The sequence below is a fragment of the Bactrocera latifrons genome, unplaced genomic scaffold, assembly GCF_001853355.1.
Source record: "Bactrocera latifrons isolate USDA-ARS-PBARC rearing strain unplaced genomic scaffold, ASM185335v1 scaffold_47, whole genome shotgun sequence".
Taxonomy (NCBI): domain Eukaryota; kingdom Metazoa; phylum Arthropoda; class Insecta; order Diptera; family Tephritidae; genus Bactrocera; species Bactrocera latifrons.
The window spans coordinates 611,204-631,528 of NW_017537123.1; the positions used below are offsets into that span (position 1 = coordinate 611,204).

The 20,325-nt window shown below is 34.4% G+C and overlaps 1 protein-coding gene across 2 annotated transcripts; it reads left to right on the forward strand.

Annotated features, from left to right (window-relative positions):
* The first annotated feature begins 600 nt into the window (after positions 1–600).
* LOC108973229 (lysophospholipid acyltransferase 1) lies at positions 601–20,272 on the forward strand. 2 transcript variants are annotated; one of them, XM_018940302.1, is made up of 9 exons: positions 601–701; positions 1,366–1,543; positions 14,077–14,300; positions 14,418–14,586; positions 14,822–14,992; positions 15,863–16,210; positions 16,262–16,462; positions 16,525–16,656; positions 16,969–20,272. In XM_018940302.1, the coding sequence occupies exons 2-9, from the start codon at positions 1,448–1,450 to the stop codon at positions 17,713–17,715; spliced, it is 2,088 nt and encodes a 695-aa protein (XP_018795847.1). In that variant the 5' UTR covers positions 601–701; positions 1,366–1,447; the 3' UTR covers positions 17,716–20,272. The 2 variants fall into 2 exon arrangements, with proteins under 2 accessions (XP_018795847.1, XP_018795845.1); XM_018940300.1 differs by having other exon boundaries at positions 607–1,115.
* The last annotated feature ends 53 nt before the right edge of the window (positions 20,273–20,325 follow it).

Here is a 20,325-nt window from a genome sequence, read left to right on the forward strand (position 1 = left end):
GATAATTTAAATGCAATATTTCAATCGGATACTTTTCATATATGAAAATGAATAAAAGAAATGTGTATTTAATTTAAACTAATAAAGAAAGATACAACCAAAAGGAAGTTTTTATACTTACATACTTATGTATGTACAAAGTACTGTTGAAAAAAAATTAAAACTATATTAAAGGTAATATACCAATTATATAAAAGCAATACATTGAGTATAGAAACAGTACTACTTACAACGATCTTCCTCGATACATTAATATTTTAGTTGCAGTGAGGTCATCAACCATTTAGTAACTATTTGAATATATTTTATTTCATCACTATAATACTTTAATATTTAAATATTCAAGCGTCTTTAACTATTTGTTATTTTTTTGTTTTTAATACTTAGCAACCAAAGAAATCGACACTAAATATTTTGCTGGTACCAATTTAAGGTAATTTACTTGAATTGATCGAAACTTTTAAATTACCGCTATTTTCGGCGTTTAATTTCGTTTATAAGTTTAAAAACATAAAAAGAAGTTGGCAACGCGAAATGACAGTTGTCAAATTCACCTCTTTACGTCATTCTCCATATTCCTTGCTTTCGCCGCAATTATTCGTCGTTGGCTTTGTTGAAATTATCTCAGAATTAGTTTATTTTGAGTCGTGGAGGCGAAATAAAGCAAATATAAAGTGTGAAAATTAAATTTGTGTTAAAAGGTGAAAACTTAGCTAAATAAATATATATTTCTCTTCGAATAAAAAGAGCTGAGAAAAAGAAACTCGGCCGAGTTACCTACTGCTAAGGACAGTGCTGTAGCAAAAAGTCGTCCCTACTCTTTAACACCTTACAAATCAGCATATAAAATTCTTGAAACGTATATGTACATACATATATGGATATTTAAAAGTGTATGTAAATATACATATATTTGCGCAATGTTAGTCGGTTCTAGATGTTGATTTCCCCACCCACTCCCTATCGTAGCAATACTTTCCTTAATTTTTATTGTGAATGTCTGAATGAAATCAACAAATTATAAATTTGTGCAATATACGAAATAAAATGAAATATATTCAATGTGGTTGTGTTTGTGCGCCAAATGTGTCGAAGTGTTCGAGCAACACGAAAAGGTGAAAAAAAATCTTTAAAATGAAAAGAAGCTACAATTATTTATGAAAAAATATATAAAGCAGCAAATATTTCTTGTATGAAAATTTATAAAATTGTAAAAATTTACGCAATCGTGTATAGATAAATACATTTGTTACCGCGATCGCGAGTTAAATCCTGGCCATATATTGATGCTGATATAATAAATGATTTAAAAATTAATTGTCTGATTATTTCGAATTCAATCAGTTTACCAAATTTTTTCTACAGGTTTATGTTGAATGAAAATTTATAGTTTAGAAATAAAAAAAAAATTATATAAGAAGTGACGTCGACGTGTACTGGCAGCGAAATGCTGGAATCTCCTAAATTTGTAGATAATGACAACTATCAAGGCAGTCGCGCCTTCACTTGGTTGGCAGATATATGTGGCTTATCAGTAGACTTGGTAAGTATGGGCTTAGAGATGAAAATGATGAAAGCAGTTATTATTTATTACTATTTTCTTGATGTACAACCTGTAGATATACTTGTAAACTCTACACAGTGAAACAAGAAACTAGTTCTTGAAAGACAGCATTGCAATTGAATTGCCTCCTTATCCGTAATTATGTACATATGTATGTGATGCTTATTGCTGACTTCTTTATATGTCATTGAACAGTGGTATTCATACTATGTAGGTTTATTATTTTGCGCTTACTTAAATGATGCTATATTAACATATGTTAGCAAATTGAAAGTCTTAGGAACATAATTTCAATGACAATAACACCTGTCTCTTATACACATCTTATTCATACTATGTAGGTTTATTATTTTGCGCTTACTTAAATGATGCTATATTAACATATGTTAGCAAATTGAAAGTCTTAGGAACATAATTTCAATGACAATAACACTGATTATTCATTTTATTTAACACTTTGACTTTTTCCTTGCAATACAATATAATTACAAAAAATATAACAAAAGATTTGGATGGGAAATGCGGAACGGAGTCACCTTGTGCACGTACCGGTGACGATTATGTATGACGAATTACATAGGAACGCAATGCCTGTTTCAAAGGTACAAACATTACCCAATAACGTTCTCATGACTGTTACTTTGAGGGTCGTTAGATACTCGGAGATCAAACTCACATCCGCAGCCGCTTTTGTAGGCCCTCTCAAGAGTATATTCACATTTATTATATATAGCAATGAGATGTGCGACAAACTAAGCGACCGTTTAATTTACCCACCTTACGCCACCCCCAGCTACAAATCTGCCCGCACTGTTTGTCACACTAAGGCGGACTTCTCGGTGTCGATGATCTAAACTGCACGCTCACAATTTTATACTAATGTACATATGTATATGCGTATGTAACAACAAATGTACATTCATTCCATTTATATCTAACCACATATGTTAATAATTTTGTAGCATCACTTTTTTTCAACTGTTGTAACATATTACCCACGATGCAAATCTTCGTTTACATACTAATAATTTGTCCTCTTATTGTTTTGTCAGCTGCATTCTTTGCCTGATTGTGTAGTTTTTTCATTGTTTGCGTGGCTTGTAGGCTGTTGTGTACTACTCGCTAGCTTCAATTTGTGAATTTGACACTTCGAGTTCGAAGTTATGGCCTTGCGCCCACAGGCATTTGTACTAAAATATCGTAAAATTACATTTAATTTTGCTGAATTATTGATAAACAAAGAAGAAGAGTATAAATAAATAATTAAATAATGAAATGAAATCATGGCGACAATGGTAAATTCCTTTGTAAATATTAAGATACTTATGTACGGGTAGAAATCAACAAGTGGTGCCATGTTCGGCTGCTGTATGGTGGACGATAAGAATCTCTCAACCAAGTTCCCAGGGTTTCTGTCAAGTCACTATCGATATGTACATTTGTCCTGATGAAACTCTTATTCATCTCCTTGTTTATAGAAAATTATATATCGCGAGTCACTGAATTGTGACGAGGAAGAATTAGTCCTCATTTATATTAAAATAATGTAATATAAAGCCAGACTTTTTAGTGGTAAATTTTAGAATATCATACCCCGGGTTTAAATCCATAATTATTAATAATTTAATTTTTTTAATTACAAAAACATAATAAAAATGAAAACAGGTAATGGATGCTTGCGCTTAGGCATTCTCTGACCGTCCATTTCAACCAAATCTGGAAAATATTGCTCTGTTCTGCTTTGGGCTGCTCTTGTGACTTTGTATATAATATTCTAGCTAATCTTCATATTAAACATATTTATGTATGTATGTAGGTAATAAACAATTTTCGAATTTAATAAATATTTTATTTGATTAGGTCTGATTTCATAAATATTTGAAATATGGGCATACACAGATACGTAGTGTATGTGTACGTATATACATATGTATATGTATAAATTCAAAAATTAATAAATTGCGCAGCTATTGACCAAAGTCTCTCTTCAAAAGGTTCCAACCGATTTCCACATTATACAAACAAATAGACGCTTAGTTAGATTTACCTTCAAAATGAATTACATATGTATATTTTCACCAAATTCAAAACAACGATTATGTACATATGTACACATATGTATCAGACATACGCACATAAATATGTATGTATACGAAAAAGTAATTGTCTTGCCTAGAACTCGTTTATGGCAGTACAGCACATGTGTATGGAAAACTATATATGGATTCCGACCGTTTATATGTATACATATTGCTCAGTGACCATATTAAGTGTGGATTTATTGAAATCACCATCTAATTCTGCAATCATCGCCGAAATGCCTGATCATTGTTATTTATCGCAACAATCAAAATATTTTCTTAATTGTTTGGATGAGCAATTACCAAGTAATAATTTAATTTTCCATTCAAAGTATTACGTTACACTAACCATCAATTGAAAGTGTGGCAAATATGATATCCATTGCCGAACAAAACATTTTCAAAAAAATAGGATTCTACATCTTTCAAAAGTTTGTATAAAAATATTATATATAATATTTATAGCATAAATGCGATTAATGCGCTTTTAACAATCTTTGTCGCATTTTTGAACCCCTAATTTTATTTGAATTTCTCCCTCACCATATGGCTTTACGGATAATTTCTTGAGATGAACTAAGTCCTTGTATTACCAATACGATAAAGTGCCGTACCATACTAGAAGCAACAAAGCATCCACACTCCATTAGGTAGGTGCTAACCTTGCAGACTTTGGCTCCTACGTTTATTAGTTAACGTTATGTTTGCTTTAAATGTTCAGCGAATCTATTGTCATCTTTCCAATACCCTGCTCACCAATAATATAACTAACTCTTATAACTAAATACATATGGATTTATGTATGTATGTAAGTGTATTTACGATTTACGACTCACCAATAAAATTTTTAGAATGCGAATTCGTGTTACTTTCAAGACAACTAGCTTAGTTGTAGACGAGTGTTCAGTCTTCGACCACCTTCTAAAAGAGGGTTGAGTAAAAACAGGGTGCTGCAACACCCGATAATTATTTATCACCCAACAGCGTCATTACAATTCTTTACATGTTGACAGTAAAATGTGTAATTCTCCAACAGATGTTTTAAATTTTGGCGTTGGAGTTGAATGGTTGTTGTCATCGACTCCACTAATTCGCGTTTTCCTAAGTAAAACTTCTACTTCTGATCTTCTCAAATTCACAAAGCATTATGAAAATATTCCTTGGCTTCTCTGCTTTGCTTGCAAATAAAAAAAAATTTTGGTGAGCTCCCGCAAAATTGGTATGTTTCCATATAACACTACCGCAAATTAAGCCGTATTTCATTTCCCACCCAACAATTCGCTTTAAATACAAAAGACACAAGTAACTTCAACTTCAAATCAATACTTTGTGCCCTCTGTTCTGCGTAATAATCGCAAAATAATAACAATGTCACGGAAATACTTCTGTTCTCCCATTATTCGCAGTGTTTGCGAAAAGTGACTAAATTATGTAACTATACTTGACATATGTATGTACCATACATGAACCGAATCGCTTGCTGGGCTACAATTAAAATTGCAGACAATAGTAACCCTCTGCTCGCATATTTAATTCCATTTTCCTCGTAGTCCTCAAGGCTCATTCATGATTGCGAATCGCTTTTTTTTAAAGAGTGGCGTGACTGGGTAGCTGATATGACTTACCCTACATTTTGACTTGCTGTGCCAAAATGATCACCAATGTTTAATTCGTTGAGAAAAAATCATTTAGTTGTTAGAACTAAGCATACTCATAATAACGCCGTCTGTCCGCTTTTGAGTTTTCTATACAAGTATTAAAAGCTCGGGGAAAAAACTTATTGAATTGCAAATATATTTTTGTTTTGTGGGTATTGGCAAGAAAGTAACTCTGACGATAAAATATAATTCCATATAAACTTAAGACCTCACAGCTGGCTTAAATGTTTTTTTTTTTTTTTTGTTTTTCATTCATTTGGACATAACTACCCCATTTAAGTAAAAGTAGGGATTACAGACTTCGATCGCATTTTTCATCGCCTCAAAATGTAATGTGTTAGAACACACCCAGAGTTGCGTGTGCGACGCGTCAAACTCTAATTAGAATAGTTGGCTGGCAAACTCGCACTCGAATAACTGACCCACTTAGCAAATATAGTTAAACACTTGCAACTTTTTATGAACGAGTAGGCACACATTCCACATTTTCCAAATTAATAATAAGGTCGATTGCGACAATAAAATGGCCTGTTTGGAGAAGTGGCTAGTGCCGCGTGGTTGGCCCAGCTGAGCTAGCTGGTCAAGCGAGTCGAAAGCACCTGTTAACATCAGTTGTAGAGGTTTTGCGGTTTTTACTGCCACGCTATTGCATAGAAAGACACTGAGTTTTATTTGTTCACCATAGAATGGGTGAGTGTATTAATGAATGGATATGCAAACATGTCTTAACGCTTAGGAAGGGTGCAAAAATTGTTAAAATGTTTTACTTTTGATTGTCAATACTGTTCATCATATCTTACAGTAATAGGCAAGCCTTGCGCAGTCACCGATTGAGCTACAATGACTGTAGAGTGCAGTCTTCATAACTCGAAAAGTGTCAAATAAATTAGGTCTCTGCGTGAGACATATAAAGTAAGAAGAGGATTCACTCCAACACAAATGTTAGGGATTGTGCACCAAAAACACTCAAGTGGGGTCAGCTGATCATTGTAAACAATCAAACATATCTATATATGTACATACATATTTACATCTGCATCTAAATAACATATTAATACATACATCTATGGAGAGAGATTTAGCGCACTTGCATTCATAATTAGAAATGTTACCCTTACTTTTAAGAGAGCGATATTTTCATGAATTTGTTATCAGTAGATCAATACTGCTTCTGTCGCCTCTTTAAATGCGTGGAAAATAACAGTTATCATTTCCACTCAGATACCGTTAATTTGTTTTTGTTAAATTTCGTCATAAATTCGTTGTTTCGTGTTTGGTCCAACAAAGAATTAATCTCGGTTTTAAACAAGTATTCAATAGTTTTAGTAATATTACAAATTTTAACAAAATGGCTAGAGGGAAACACTGTTCGATTGAAAAAAGAAAACTTATTTGGGACCTTTACAAAAACAGTACAAATCAAGTAAAAATTGCTCAAATAGTAAAATGTTCAAGAAAAATGGTGTACAATGCCATCAAAAATGTTAATAGTGATCCAAATTTGTTAAAACAAAACAAAGTTAGTAAGGCCCCCCCGCGAAGATAAAATATTTCTTAGAAAGTGTAAAGCTGATCCTTTCAAATCCTCGAAGTCAATGCAGAATTGGGCTAAAACGTGTCAAGTAGACTAGTACGAAGACGTTTAAATTAAAATCATTTGTATGGACGTGTGAGCAGAAAAAAAACCGCTATTGTCGAAAAAAAATATTAAAAATTTTTGGAAAAGGATACTTTTTACGGACGAAACTAAAATAAACCGGATTGGTCCTGATGGTAAACCATTTGTACATCGTGAAAAAAACCAATAGGTCAATCCAAGGTACACCAAAACGACCGTTAAGCACGGGGGAGGAAATTTAAAAGTATGGGGGTGGTTTTCATGTCGTGGAGTTGGACCCCTAGTAAAGATAGAAGGGAATATGGATGAATTTGCATACCTTAATGTACTGAGGAATACAATGGAGCTATATTCCTATGCTCTTATGCCTGCAAACTGGATCTTTATACACGACAACGATTCCAAGCATACAGCAAATGTGGTAAAAAACTGGCTTGCGCAAGAAAAACCACTTCTCGATGGGCCAGCGCAAAGTCCTGATCTAAACCCGATCGAGAACTTGTGGAATGATGTCAAAGAAAAAGTTGGGCAAAGAAAATTTAAAAATTGCGACGAGCTTTGGGCAGGACTACAGTAAGCGTGAAACTCTATTCCTTTGGGCAGATGACAAAGGTTAATAGAGAGCTTGCCACACAGGTATGAAGCGGTGATAAAGAATAACGGTCATTCCACTAAGTAATAACCAAGTTCGATATAATATCAGAGAAATTTCACTCCACGTGTTAATAATATTTATTTTTCTTTGCTGACCTTTTAAAGTGCGCTAAATACTTGTGCAAGCCAATTTTGACTTAATAATGTAAACTGAACAAAACGTTGTATTTTTATAATAGAAAACTAAGAAATTTTGGACTACTTTAGTTTTTGAGGTGAGGTGAGGTAATAAATAGTTTTTTTACATTATAGCGATTCTACTTTCATTATATATAACATTATTAAGTATCATATTTTACATTGAGAAAGTGCGCCAAATGTGTGATAGGAATGCCAATGTTGTCGCTTCGCACAATGCTAGTAAGTTAGAGAGAAGCTATATGCTCATATGAATCGGTCTCATGTGCATCAAGAGAGTTGCTTCACTTCAATGTCATGCACGTAAAATTGGGCTTTTGGTTAAACGTGTCAGACCAGTTTTGTTAACTATTTGCTTACGTAGGTGCAAATAGGTTCAAACATACATAATTATTTACATGTCGAAGTGTCTAATCAAAGCGTACACTCGGCTACATTAATAAAATGGCTGATTGAATATTTTCTACATTTGACTCCTGAATAATTCTCCTTTATTACAACCTCTTATATTCAAAGAAGAGGCATTACTTTATGTCGCTACAACTATTTATTTTCTATTTTTACACCCTTATCAGGTTTTGGCTTAGAAAAATGTTTAGTTAACGAGATTTCTTCACGATATTTAGCACGTATTTTTGTCCAAGGTAACGGTATAGTTTCCGACTTTGAAATATAGCTGTCATTTAAACTGATTTACCGAAATCAAGTTTTGGTATGAAATCAATTAGCTTGTTTATTATGGTTTTGTCAATGAAATATTTCTCACTTCACGCTCAAAACCATTCGTTTGTAATTTAATTACTCTGCCTTGTTTGTTTTGCTAATTTTTGTCAAGGCTTCATTACATTTGCTTACATCATCGTCACCGTCCTAGTTTTTTTTTTTCAATTTATATTTGCAAAGAACACTGACTAATCAATTATTTGTTAAAATTTAATTGGCTTCGCTAGAGGCGATAGCCCTGATTCATATGGTACAGGTGTAGTGCAGGGAATAGGTGTATCTGTGAGGTTAAGTCAAACAAAATCCAGGATAAATCGCATTGCCCACATTGCCCACATTGCTGTAGCTGACCCTTCTCCAAAGTGGTAAAACATTGGTACACTTAAATGTTTGTTCAAGCTAATCTTTCTTAGCTCAGCTGATTTTTCTCTTTAAACCCAAATAACTGTTCACATATATCACTTATAAGAATTCAATAATGTTTTATTACCCACCTCACAAATGTTAAGCCTTCGCTGAAACCATGTTTCTGTTTGCTTCATCACCATAAAATGGTCGCTTCTGACTCGATATTCACTACAAATAGTAGAGCTGGAAATAGGTCATCAGTGCAAACGCTAACTTGAAGTCTAAGTTCGGAAATAGAAATACTACAAATCGCAAAATAATTATTACGTGTAGTATTTAAATGAAAGGGGTTTTTTTAGCAATTAAAAGTGACGAATCCAAACATATTAAGCTTAGTTCCGGTGTAGCCGAACATATTCATAGTCTTGCCTTAGACGATCGAAGCTGGGTCATATGATTTGTTAGATTTTTTTATTTCATTAAAATAACTCCCAGACTGGCCATATATGGAATCATCTAAGTCAACTGTAAAGATTAATGTCTCAACGCAACGTTGTTTCTCGATAGCAAATCTATTACGTTTTGCTCATACAAAATTAATAAACTATAATCCTTATGACACTTCTATTACGAGAAGATCCCTAAACATTCTTGAGTTCAAAAATAGGACATAATTTAAATATTAGTAGATTTTCCAACAAAAAAAAAAAAATTCGAGGAGCACGTAAAAGACGATGATTATTGAACGAAGTCGAGCGCTTTTGAAGGCCAAACCTTTTTAGTTGGATATCTTCTAAGCAATACTATGCAAATTCAAATAATTATGAGTACAGGTGAGTGAGTCACAAGTGCATTCGAAGAGCTAGATAACTAAGTGTAATTACACAAATTAGTAATAGCAGAGAGGTGGCAATATGAAACGTATTTATTTATTTACTGATAAGCTTACTTTAATTTCACATCCAAAGTTAAGCTCACTGGCGATCACTTTTCAACGAGAAAATAAAAAAAGTGTAATCGGAATAAACATATCTTTGGTGAGTGCCTCAAAGCAAACCGTAAATTCGTGCCTCCAAGGTATAGTAAATATAAATCCGTTATTTTTCTAGTAGATGACCTGTATCTCGCGGTGGATAAGCGCTATGCGATATTAAAAAACTTCTCAGACAGTTTCGTGATTGCTTGACTAGTATTTATGATCTTGATGATTAGGTGTTAATCAAATGCAACTTTGGTTTTGGTAATTTTTATAAAGATGAATCTCCCTCTGAGTGGCTACTTATCAATTATCATTCAATGACAATCGTAGAGTCCGGTCGAAATGCTGCTTCGATTGCCCAGTAGCAACAACCGCATGGAACCATTTAAGTAGGGCTGCACAATACAAAAAGATGCTCGATGTATAAGTGCTACTCGAGTATCGAAATATCTCATGAACCGAATTTCAATCCACGATTCGAGAAAAGTGAGTCACTTACGACAACGTCAAGTGAAAACGAACGTGGTCAAATAGCGGTGAGTAGACACAAACGGTGGCCAAACCAGGTTTAGCGGTATTGAAGGTTTTCCTATGTGTTTGGTGAGATTGGCCTAAAACCAAACTTTTAATTCGGATCTTTACTGTCAACAATTGTACCGTTTAAAGAAAGCAATAGTTCGGTAGCAGCCAAGAGGACACCGCCAAGCCACACACATTGATAGTGATTCATTATATGTTTTTATGCATTCACCTTATAGTCCGGACCTGGCACTATCTGGTGATTACTGCCTGTTCTTGTCTGTGGCGAATGGTGTTGCACATAAAAAATTCGCCTCAAGAGATGCTTGTGGAAATCGGCTTGTTTTTGCCAATGGGGTGTCGGTTTCTATCCCAGTGACATTATGAAATTATCTTCACGAAAGCAACAAGTTTTTGGATAAAATGATGCAATTAATCCAAAGATTCATTCTTACAATATAATATTAGAGAGTGCTACAATATATTTTGCTTATGAGTGGGCATTTTGAGAACATTTTCTATGGCTTTAACCGTTAGTTCCGGCTTTTTGTTTCAGTTAACTATTCCCTCCGGTTATAGCTTTCACTGATACATCAATTGGATTTCGCCAATAATAATGTATTACCAACTTTTTCCCCAAGACAGCTGCTGCTAGTTCATGTGACTGTCGGCAACATCTCTGCAAATGCTTCTGACGCTGACGGCGTAAAATGGTTCATGTTTGACATCTATTCTCTCGCTTTTTGCCTGCTGCGCACTTCCCAAACACAAGCAGCTTTGTAGCGTGCCATAAGAAGAAAACATACAAACATACGAGTGCATAAATATTTATAAAATGTTACATGCACCGCCTTCGCGGTGAGCACGAGCTTGTTGCATGCTAAATTAGCACCAAAATTGGTTTTACAGAAAATATCAGAAAATTCAATTCTTTATTTTTGTTTCATTGCTCCACAATACCTTTGCCTTCTGACTGCAAAATTGCTCATAGAACATTTTCGATTATGAAACACTTAACCGCTCTAACAGATTTGGAGGAGCTTGGTAATCGTGTGAAAGAGTTTTGGTGCTCGTAAACTATATTTAAAAAAGTTCTATTCAAATGCCGACTTTCCTTATCCATGATACTCAAACAGCGCAAATATTATGACGATTTAGGAGTTTAGGTGAAAAGTGAACAATTCACTCATTGTTCTCTTCCCTTCACATTGTCAATCCTCTAACATTTTGATTGCAACACTAAAAAGTTTTCCATTCACTTTCGCGCTTTGCACTTTTTATTATTAATTGTCGCTCTACCGTATACGTTCGCACATATACATATGTATATACATATGTACATATGTATGCCTATATGCACACGAGAATGAAATGCAGATGAGAATCTCGAACTGCGCCAGCAATTGCGTTCCTCTTCCCTCTCCGTGTCTATTATAGTTCGATTTGATTTTATATAGTCACGTTGTGACTGTGTGCATTTATGTATGTACTAGCCGGGGTAAAGGGGGGGCCAATCTTTCTCCCATCGTCTTATTAAGGCTAGACATGTACAGCGAGGGAATATGTAATGTGCGGCGATCGACATCTTCAAATTCAATATTTACTCTTGCATTGTCTGTTCGCATCTATGTACATATCTACATGTGTACGTAGTAGTAAAGTGTTATCAGCTTCACAAGACTTAATTGAATGTACGCTTTCTCATTTACATGTGTATTTACCATACATGATAGTTTCACACTTAGGTATTTATGAATTATCTCTCATATTATATATACGTTGTATTACTATTCGTTCACAAGTTAGATTATTTAAATTAAAAAAAAAAAAAATTAAAATTTTGTAAAATAAGGTCAAATCACGCGTCAGAAACGTTTGCATATCTGTAGAAGACATAAACTCTTCGTTAATAAGCTCGAAAAATGTGTTTTAGAAAACAATAAATATAAGTTTTTAAGCTGAAACTGAGCCCCATAATAAACGTTTCGATGGTTATTCCAAGTTTTCCACAATCAACAATCTCACTTACTGTCCATACTTCATTTGCACCTGTAGTGTTATGGACGAAAACAAGTGTATATAACCGGGATCACCCTCTTGGCATTAAAACGTTTATATTGATAATTATGCAAATTTACACATTTTTCTCTGAAGAGCATATACAATATATGAATATATTGCGGATTATCGCAGAAGTGGTTTGGGTTCTAATATGTACATATGTATGTATATGCTACGCTGCCGTTTTATATTTGTTTGATAACGAAACCTCCGAATGAGTTTTCTCTTTGTCTTATTCGTATTTGGGGTTGTGATCAAAATTGCGTACACAAATATGCATGCTTACAAATGTACACATACATATGTATATGTGGGATTGTATATGTGTAAGTAAGAATGAAAATATATTATTCAACAATTAAATATAGAAATACATTTTTTGTGCAAACTTTTTATCAAAATAAAGAGTCCCCCTTCCCTCCCCCTAGCCTCATAGTTGAATCAAGAGCTATTCGATTCAATTATTATCGCATCACATAAGTTGATTTATATATCATAACTTTTTGTATTAGCCGGTCGCGTATTCCGCTTTATCATTCCGTTTGTCCTGATCTTGAAATGAGGGCACCGGTAACTGTACCTGAGCAAGTGATCTTGTGATTCCAAGTGGTCTTGGAAAATCGGAAATCATAATGTAAGGTTTTTTTCTTTTTTCAAATAAAAAAATAAGGACATATTTTATAAAAATCTTCTGAGGTAAGAATCGAACGGAACAAGTTTTTCGTTGGGATAAATTCATCTCATTATTTTCTGTGTGTTTATAGCACAGTTCTAGCAGAAATAACAAATATGATTATGAAATATGCGTCCGAAATTCCCTTCTGCAGGGAGGATGATAACCCCAGCAGTCGGCATATTATATTTACATATTATTAGAATCTTTGAAAATTTGCTTCTTATCGCATGCGGTTAACTGATCGCTATTATTTTATGGCTATGTCATCCATTTACTTGAGTTAATAAGTCACAGTAAGTATACAGACAGACTCCTGATTAAAATGGATTTCAAAAACAATTTGTACTTTTACATACATACAGTTTGACTGCCGGAATTCTAGATTTTGAGATTTCGATTGTCGGCATTACGTTATACACCCGTAATTATTTAATTGGGTCTAGTAATTTCCTTTTAAACCATTATTGTTTCGTTTTACAAGTATATTCGAAACATTTGGCAATTATGTTATCCTTAGATAAATGTATTTATTTGAAAATGAGCCACGTATATTCCCGTTACATTTTTCTATCAATTTCACTAAAAACTGTTTACTAGAAACCAATAAATTACTTTTTTGTTGACAATTTACAAACTGTTCTCAGCTTTTTCACATTTCAAAAGTGTTACAGCACAAGATGGCGGTTGGCGTAATCCTGCATTCTATCATTCTTGGTTTACAGGTTAAAATAATTCATGTTTTCAATTTGGACTTTGAAAAGTGCAGTTGGTTCATTTACAGTTAAATTCAATGTTGACATATCCCCATAAATATAATATAAAGCGCACTTACATTTTTAATTTTACTTTATTATGCTTTATTTAATTGCGGTAATTTGCTAAATTGTTAATCTACTTTGGCATTTTATGGTCTATACGGCGGCAAACAATTCAGAAAATAGCTCTCTACCAGTTTTTGAGTCCCCAAGTCCAACGCCCCATTACTTAGAATATATGTACATATGTATGTGTATACCTAGAGATGATAATAACAATGTATTTTCTTTGGTTTTTGCAGGTTAACTTTTTAATATGTCAAATCGGCGCACTTTTTCTGGCCTCTTTGTTCCGCTCGATTCTGCATCCTTCCAGAGTATCGGCCCATGTGCGACACATTTTTGCGTTGACCGTGGGTTTGGCATTTGGCTACTTCTGCTTTGGTCCACAAGCCATACATATTGCCGGACTTCCATCTGTATGCTACATTGTCATACGTACGCAGGATCCGCGGGTGGTGCAGCGGTAAGGATATATGCATGAACCTTATTTCGCCCACAGCAAGTGCTTAAATATTTACATTTACCTGCATTTGCTTCACAAATTTACATCTCACTAATGCAATTCCCTGTATATTTGCAGAAATGTCATGCTCGTCGCCATGACATACCTGTTGTGCATCCATCTGATTAGGCAGATCTACGACTATGGCTCCTACTCGCTGGACATCACCGGTCCGCTAATGATAATTACACAAAAAGTAACAAGCTTAGCGTTCAGCATACACGACGGCTTTGTGCGTCAGCATAAGGTGAGTGCGAAAAACTGGGAAACTACGACAAAGCAATAAGTAGGCACCAACGGCACGATGAGTGGCAGCCAATGGCGTTAGCAGTAGCGCGTGAGTTTGGCTACAGGGGTGGAGAACCTGCGAAAGTTGAGCCTCTTTTAGTGATATTTTTATAAATTATACCGCCTATGATTTCACATGTTTATTTCTTTAGTCATTTCAACTACTAATGTCTAGCTTTGCTTTTCAATTGCAGGACCTCACAAAAGCACAACAATATCACGCCATTTATAAGGTTCCCTCGGCGCTCGAATACTTCTCATATGTGTTGCACTTTCAAGGGTTATTGGCGGGCCCATTGGTATTCTACAAAGACTACATTGAGTTTGTTGAAGGCTACAACCTCCTAAAGCGACCATCGACGAATGTGAGTAGAACAAGCACGCACGCATTTCAAATGCATGTAAATTTATATATATGCATGTATGTACATATATATGTATGGTTGGTATACACGGTGTACGCCAATTGAATAATATTATTGTCCGGTGAAATTTGGTCAGTGCTAACGGTTACTGTAGCAACGATGGTAAAAAGTGCTTGACAAAAATTCTCTAGTTTACTCAAAATATTGCAAAATTTTTTTTGTAGTTACCAGCAGGCCATAAAGTTCATACGTTATAAAAGCAATACTCATTCCTGTGTAGAATTAAATTTTATAATCGTGGCTGATATAGTAGTCCTTCATTTTCCCGATACTATTTTCATAGTGAAATTTTTCTTTTGTTTTAATTTTTTGTTAAGCACGCCTTTTCTCAGTATTAGCCGCCTTTTTTGCACAAAATGGTGTCCTTTAATCTACGGAATTCTTTTTCATCTTTTTTTTATATCGAAACTTCTGCACTCAAAATGCTATAACTCGCGATCAAATATTATGACATGTGTCCTTTGAGGGTTAGGTCTAACTATTGTAGAAATATATATTTTTAATTCTGTAGACTTTATTAAATAAACGACATGGAGTTTTTAGACTATCTTTTAAATAGAATCCCGTTATATTTTACAATGCCTCATATCTACAAGTTAATTTAATATCATTTGGATACTCTTGAAAATGTTCAAATGTTTGGTAGGAACATGGTTTAGCCGAAAATACTAACTACCACTAAAGACCTTTCAAAACTTTCACATTCTGCATATCTAACTGTCTGTAGACACAGCTATTACAAAGCTTTCTACATTTGTACGCACATCTTTTGATTATTCATAAGTTTCCATTTTCCTTCTTATTGCTCAGGGCAATTTAGATAATGGCAAATCAGAGTTGGTGTTGGAGCCCTCCCCCGTCAAGGCGGTCATCAAGAAGGTCATCGGCAGTATGGTGTGTGCATTTATATTTATGAAATTCGTGAAAATGTATCCCGTTAAGAACATGAAGGAGGATGACTTTGTAAATGACAGCTCGATGGCGTACAAATTTTGGTATGCCATGATGGCCACATCATGCATACGCTTTAAGTATTATCACGCATGGCTACTAGCCGATGCCATCTGTAATAATTCAGGTCTAGGCTTCACCGGGTACGATAAGGATGGCAACTCCAAATGGGACTTAATATCGAATATTAATGTGCTCGGATTTGAGGTATGTTTTGGGCACACTGCAACGAAAGTACTAATCTTCCTCTTTTTTCAGTTTGCCACAAATATGCGCGACGCTATCAACAATTGGAACTGCGGCACAAATCGTTGGTTGCGCACCATTGTTTATGAGCGTGTGCCGAAGAAATACGGTACTGTATTGACATTCGCTTTGAGCGCGGTCTGGCACGGTTTCTATCCTGGTTACTATGTGACATTCGCCACCGGTGCGTTGATGGTAACCGCTGCGCGCGTGGTAAGTGCCTTAGCTAATTTCTGTGTCAAGCAGCATTACGAAAAACGTTTTCATTTTCGTAGGCTCGTCGCATGTTCCGTCATCGCTTCCAGCGCACTCAATTCACGCGTATGTTCTATGACATACTCACATGCCTAACTACTCGCCTAGTAATGGGTTATGCAACATTCCCATTTGTACTGCTTGAATTCATGGTAAGTTCGGGAAGAAAGCTCTATGCACTTCAAAACACAAAACAAAAAAAACATGCAACTGTAAATATTACAATTCCAAAAATACACCTTCATGGTCATGACGTCAAAATTTATTTTAAATCGGATTATTTTAATCAAGACAATTCGATAAATATATATAACAGTCATCGTTCATTAATATCCAATACCTTTTGATACCATTTATCCGAAGCAGTTGACAATAAGTGTTTGTCCATTCTACACGCATCATACCTCAATACCTCACATAACTAATGAAATAACTCTTTTCTTCTTCTTCCACTCTCACTACAGGGCAGCATTAGATTGTACCTGAAATATTATTTATGTTTCCATATAGCTGCACTGGTTACCATTTTTATTTTACCCAAATACATACGCGGCGAACCACGCCGAGAACGCACCCCACAGAAACTACAAAACCCAAGTGAAGAAGATATCAAGTCCAACAACTTCAGCACCGTCTCATTGCCGGCGGCAAGCGCAGCTGTACAGGACGTTCTTAATGACATCTCAGCAAAAATACCTCAAGGCAATAGTAACGATCTCAACGACGACTATGAAAACCTCAGCGCTCCAGCAACAACGTCGAACCTCAATGCACCACAACCGGCACCGCTGCTACCCACCGTAGCATGCGCACGCGAAGCGGTCAGTGTGAAGCACGAGGAGTGCGAAATGGATCAATTAGGCAATAAGATCAAGGAAAAGATCGGAACGGAGACAAAGAACATTGAAGAATTCATTGATAAGACTGTAGCGGAAACTGTTAGCGGCATCGTTGAGTTGAAAAACGATTTGATGCGCAATCGCGACTTTCCCACAATACCCATATCACAAGATGGCCTACGCAAACGTGTTGGAATCGGTGCAAATGTGACAACAGGGAGTGGCGGCAGCGGCAACGAGACTATTGACAAACTAGTAAACGGTGTCGAGGAAAGTGGCGCTTTTTTGAAGAAAGAAATCGAAGTGATCAATGCGGTGGTGCAACAAGCAAACGTCTTGCCAGCAGTGCTGAGCAATGGACATGCTAAATAGTAATAAATGCCAACAAGATTTAAAGACAAGTGGCGGAGCTGACCGGAAACGAAGGCGGCCACGAAGACCACGAGAAGGATGGTGAGACGAAATTCAAGCTATTGACAGCGGCAAAGTGAAAGTGAAATATTTATGATCAACAGAGAGAAGTTTCCAACAACAATCACATGGAAATAGTTTAAAATGGCAATTTTAAAATCCAAAGGACTTTTATACTGAAGCAAGCAAAATAATCGTAAACGGGAGTAAAGCACATCACGGAAAAACACCATACACACGCACGCACACGCAAGCACACAGGAATATTAAGCACAACATTTACAATAACAACGTGCATAAATACATATTACACATTTGAATGTGAAAAAACTTACTTTAACTTTAGAAAGGAAATTGTTTTAGGAAATATCACGTCAGCATATGTAAACCGTTTGTTTTTATTGCATTGTGAGCATTTCAAAATTGTCATTATATTGTTTGTATCCTTTAATATCCGTACTGTTATTTGCACATTGAACAAAGCTTAAAAATACTTCAAAATACACTTTTATTAATCCATGTACCAGGTATTTTCTCTTTTATTTTGTTATTTTTATTATTTTCAAATTGGAAAACTTACAAGACATTTCATTAAGCAATATGAAATTAAATCCCAAACAAATATAGTTTAAAACTACAATAGTTATGAAAAAATATTTCCCACTCAACACAAAACACTAAGTCGAACAAAAAAATTAGGCCAAAACTGTTGTTATATTACCAAAGTAGTTAGCCCAGGGATGATTGATTATGGTGTTAATTTTTAATTACGTCGACGTAATTAAAACTTCAAAATCGAAAGGAATGCTTCCCAATGTGGACTATACTATCGTAACAGAGCTAGCAAGATCTGAAGTTGAAAGTATGATCTGTATTCTTATACTATGTGCCGAAGCAGAGTCGTTCCTTGAGTAGCGCCTAAAAGATGCAAAGTGAAATGGGCCAACTTCAATCCAATGCTAATGTCCAACTTACCCTTTATAATTTGATTACGATTTAGAAGTGTTCATGAGTTTACAAAAAGCAAAATATTTCCGAAAACATGAACACACAGTAGAACCGCTAACTTCCATTGATTGTCAGCCAACTTTTTATATATGTATGTACATAACTATATACTATCATCTATACACATCCTTGTACGTACATACATATATATGATGTGAGTATAAACCACACAATTCTAAGACAACACTACTAAGTTTATACCAAAAATTATACAAAACACGGCAGAAGTGTAGAATAATAAATAAATAATAATTATGAATAAAGTTATGTAGATGAAATCAAATTATGTAGTTGATTGTCCGATTCAATGTTATAAATGTTTTCCAGTCTATGAAATTTAAAATGTCTCAAAACAATTTAAATGCAGTGCTAAACCAAAGGGTAATATACAACAAATTTAGATATACACATATACACAAACGTAGATAAATGCGAAACAACACAAAAAATCAGCCATAAAGAGTTGCAACAGATAACTCCCAATTTTTAGACTGAAAATTAGTAACAGTAAAAGAAAAACTAAATGACAACAAAACTCAGCTGACAAATAAGAAATCCTAAAGAGAAATTCAATTATATGAACAACGTGAATTTATTATACTCAGTTAAAGAACAAAACATTTAATATTAAATACAACAGGTAAATTGAAATAAAACGCGCTACAACACAAAACGCCTCAAATTCCTTTGAATTATTGTGCGGATGCCACTTAAAGCGTGTAGCGCATAAATAAATGCGCAAATTTTTAAATTATTTGTTACGAATACTTTGTATACACTTATTAAAATAACTAGTACTAATGGAATGACACACTATTAGTGTGTCTGAATAAATTTGATATTCGAGTTTACGTTATACCTCCTTTTTGGATGAAGCAATGAATGTTGTGACTGGTTCAGAAAGGATGTGATGGGAGCAGAATCCATTATAATTTTTTTTTTTATCAATTTAAGAGTCTTCGTCTTATAAATAAACTTTCTTTTGATTCCTATTGAAATAAATGTCTAGTGTTTATCGCCTTTCATATGTGAGTAAAGTTTATCTTATTTCCTAAGCAAAAAAATTGCAATCATAACTCGTTTACTGCTGAAATGACACAACTTCATTTGATATAATTTTTAAAAACAAACTAAAAGCAATAAAAGGCTAAGCATTAGCATTTTAATTTGATTTTTATAAAATAAAAATACTATAGAATTATTTCGAAGTTTTTAAGTTAAATGAGCAAGAAATCACACACAGTATGAGATGAATTTTGCGTTAATGTGTAATATTTTTTCACAATCATACATACATACATAAATATGTATGCATAGCTAGAAGATGAAAAGTTATAAACGCTAAAAACAAGTTACTAAAAATCACAAAAAAAAAAAAAAAATGACATGAAAATCGGTGTTTACAACTAAAGGCGAACTAGATAAGTGAAAATTTTGAACGTAATATAGTAAAAGATTAATTTACTAATATTGAAATATAAGAATAAATGCAGATATTTTTAAAAAGTGATTAAATGTGTTTTATTTGAATTTAAAATGATTTCAGATTTGAAAGTACTACAA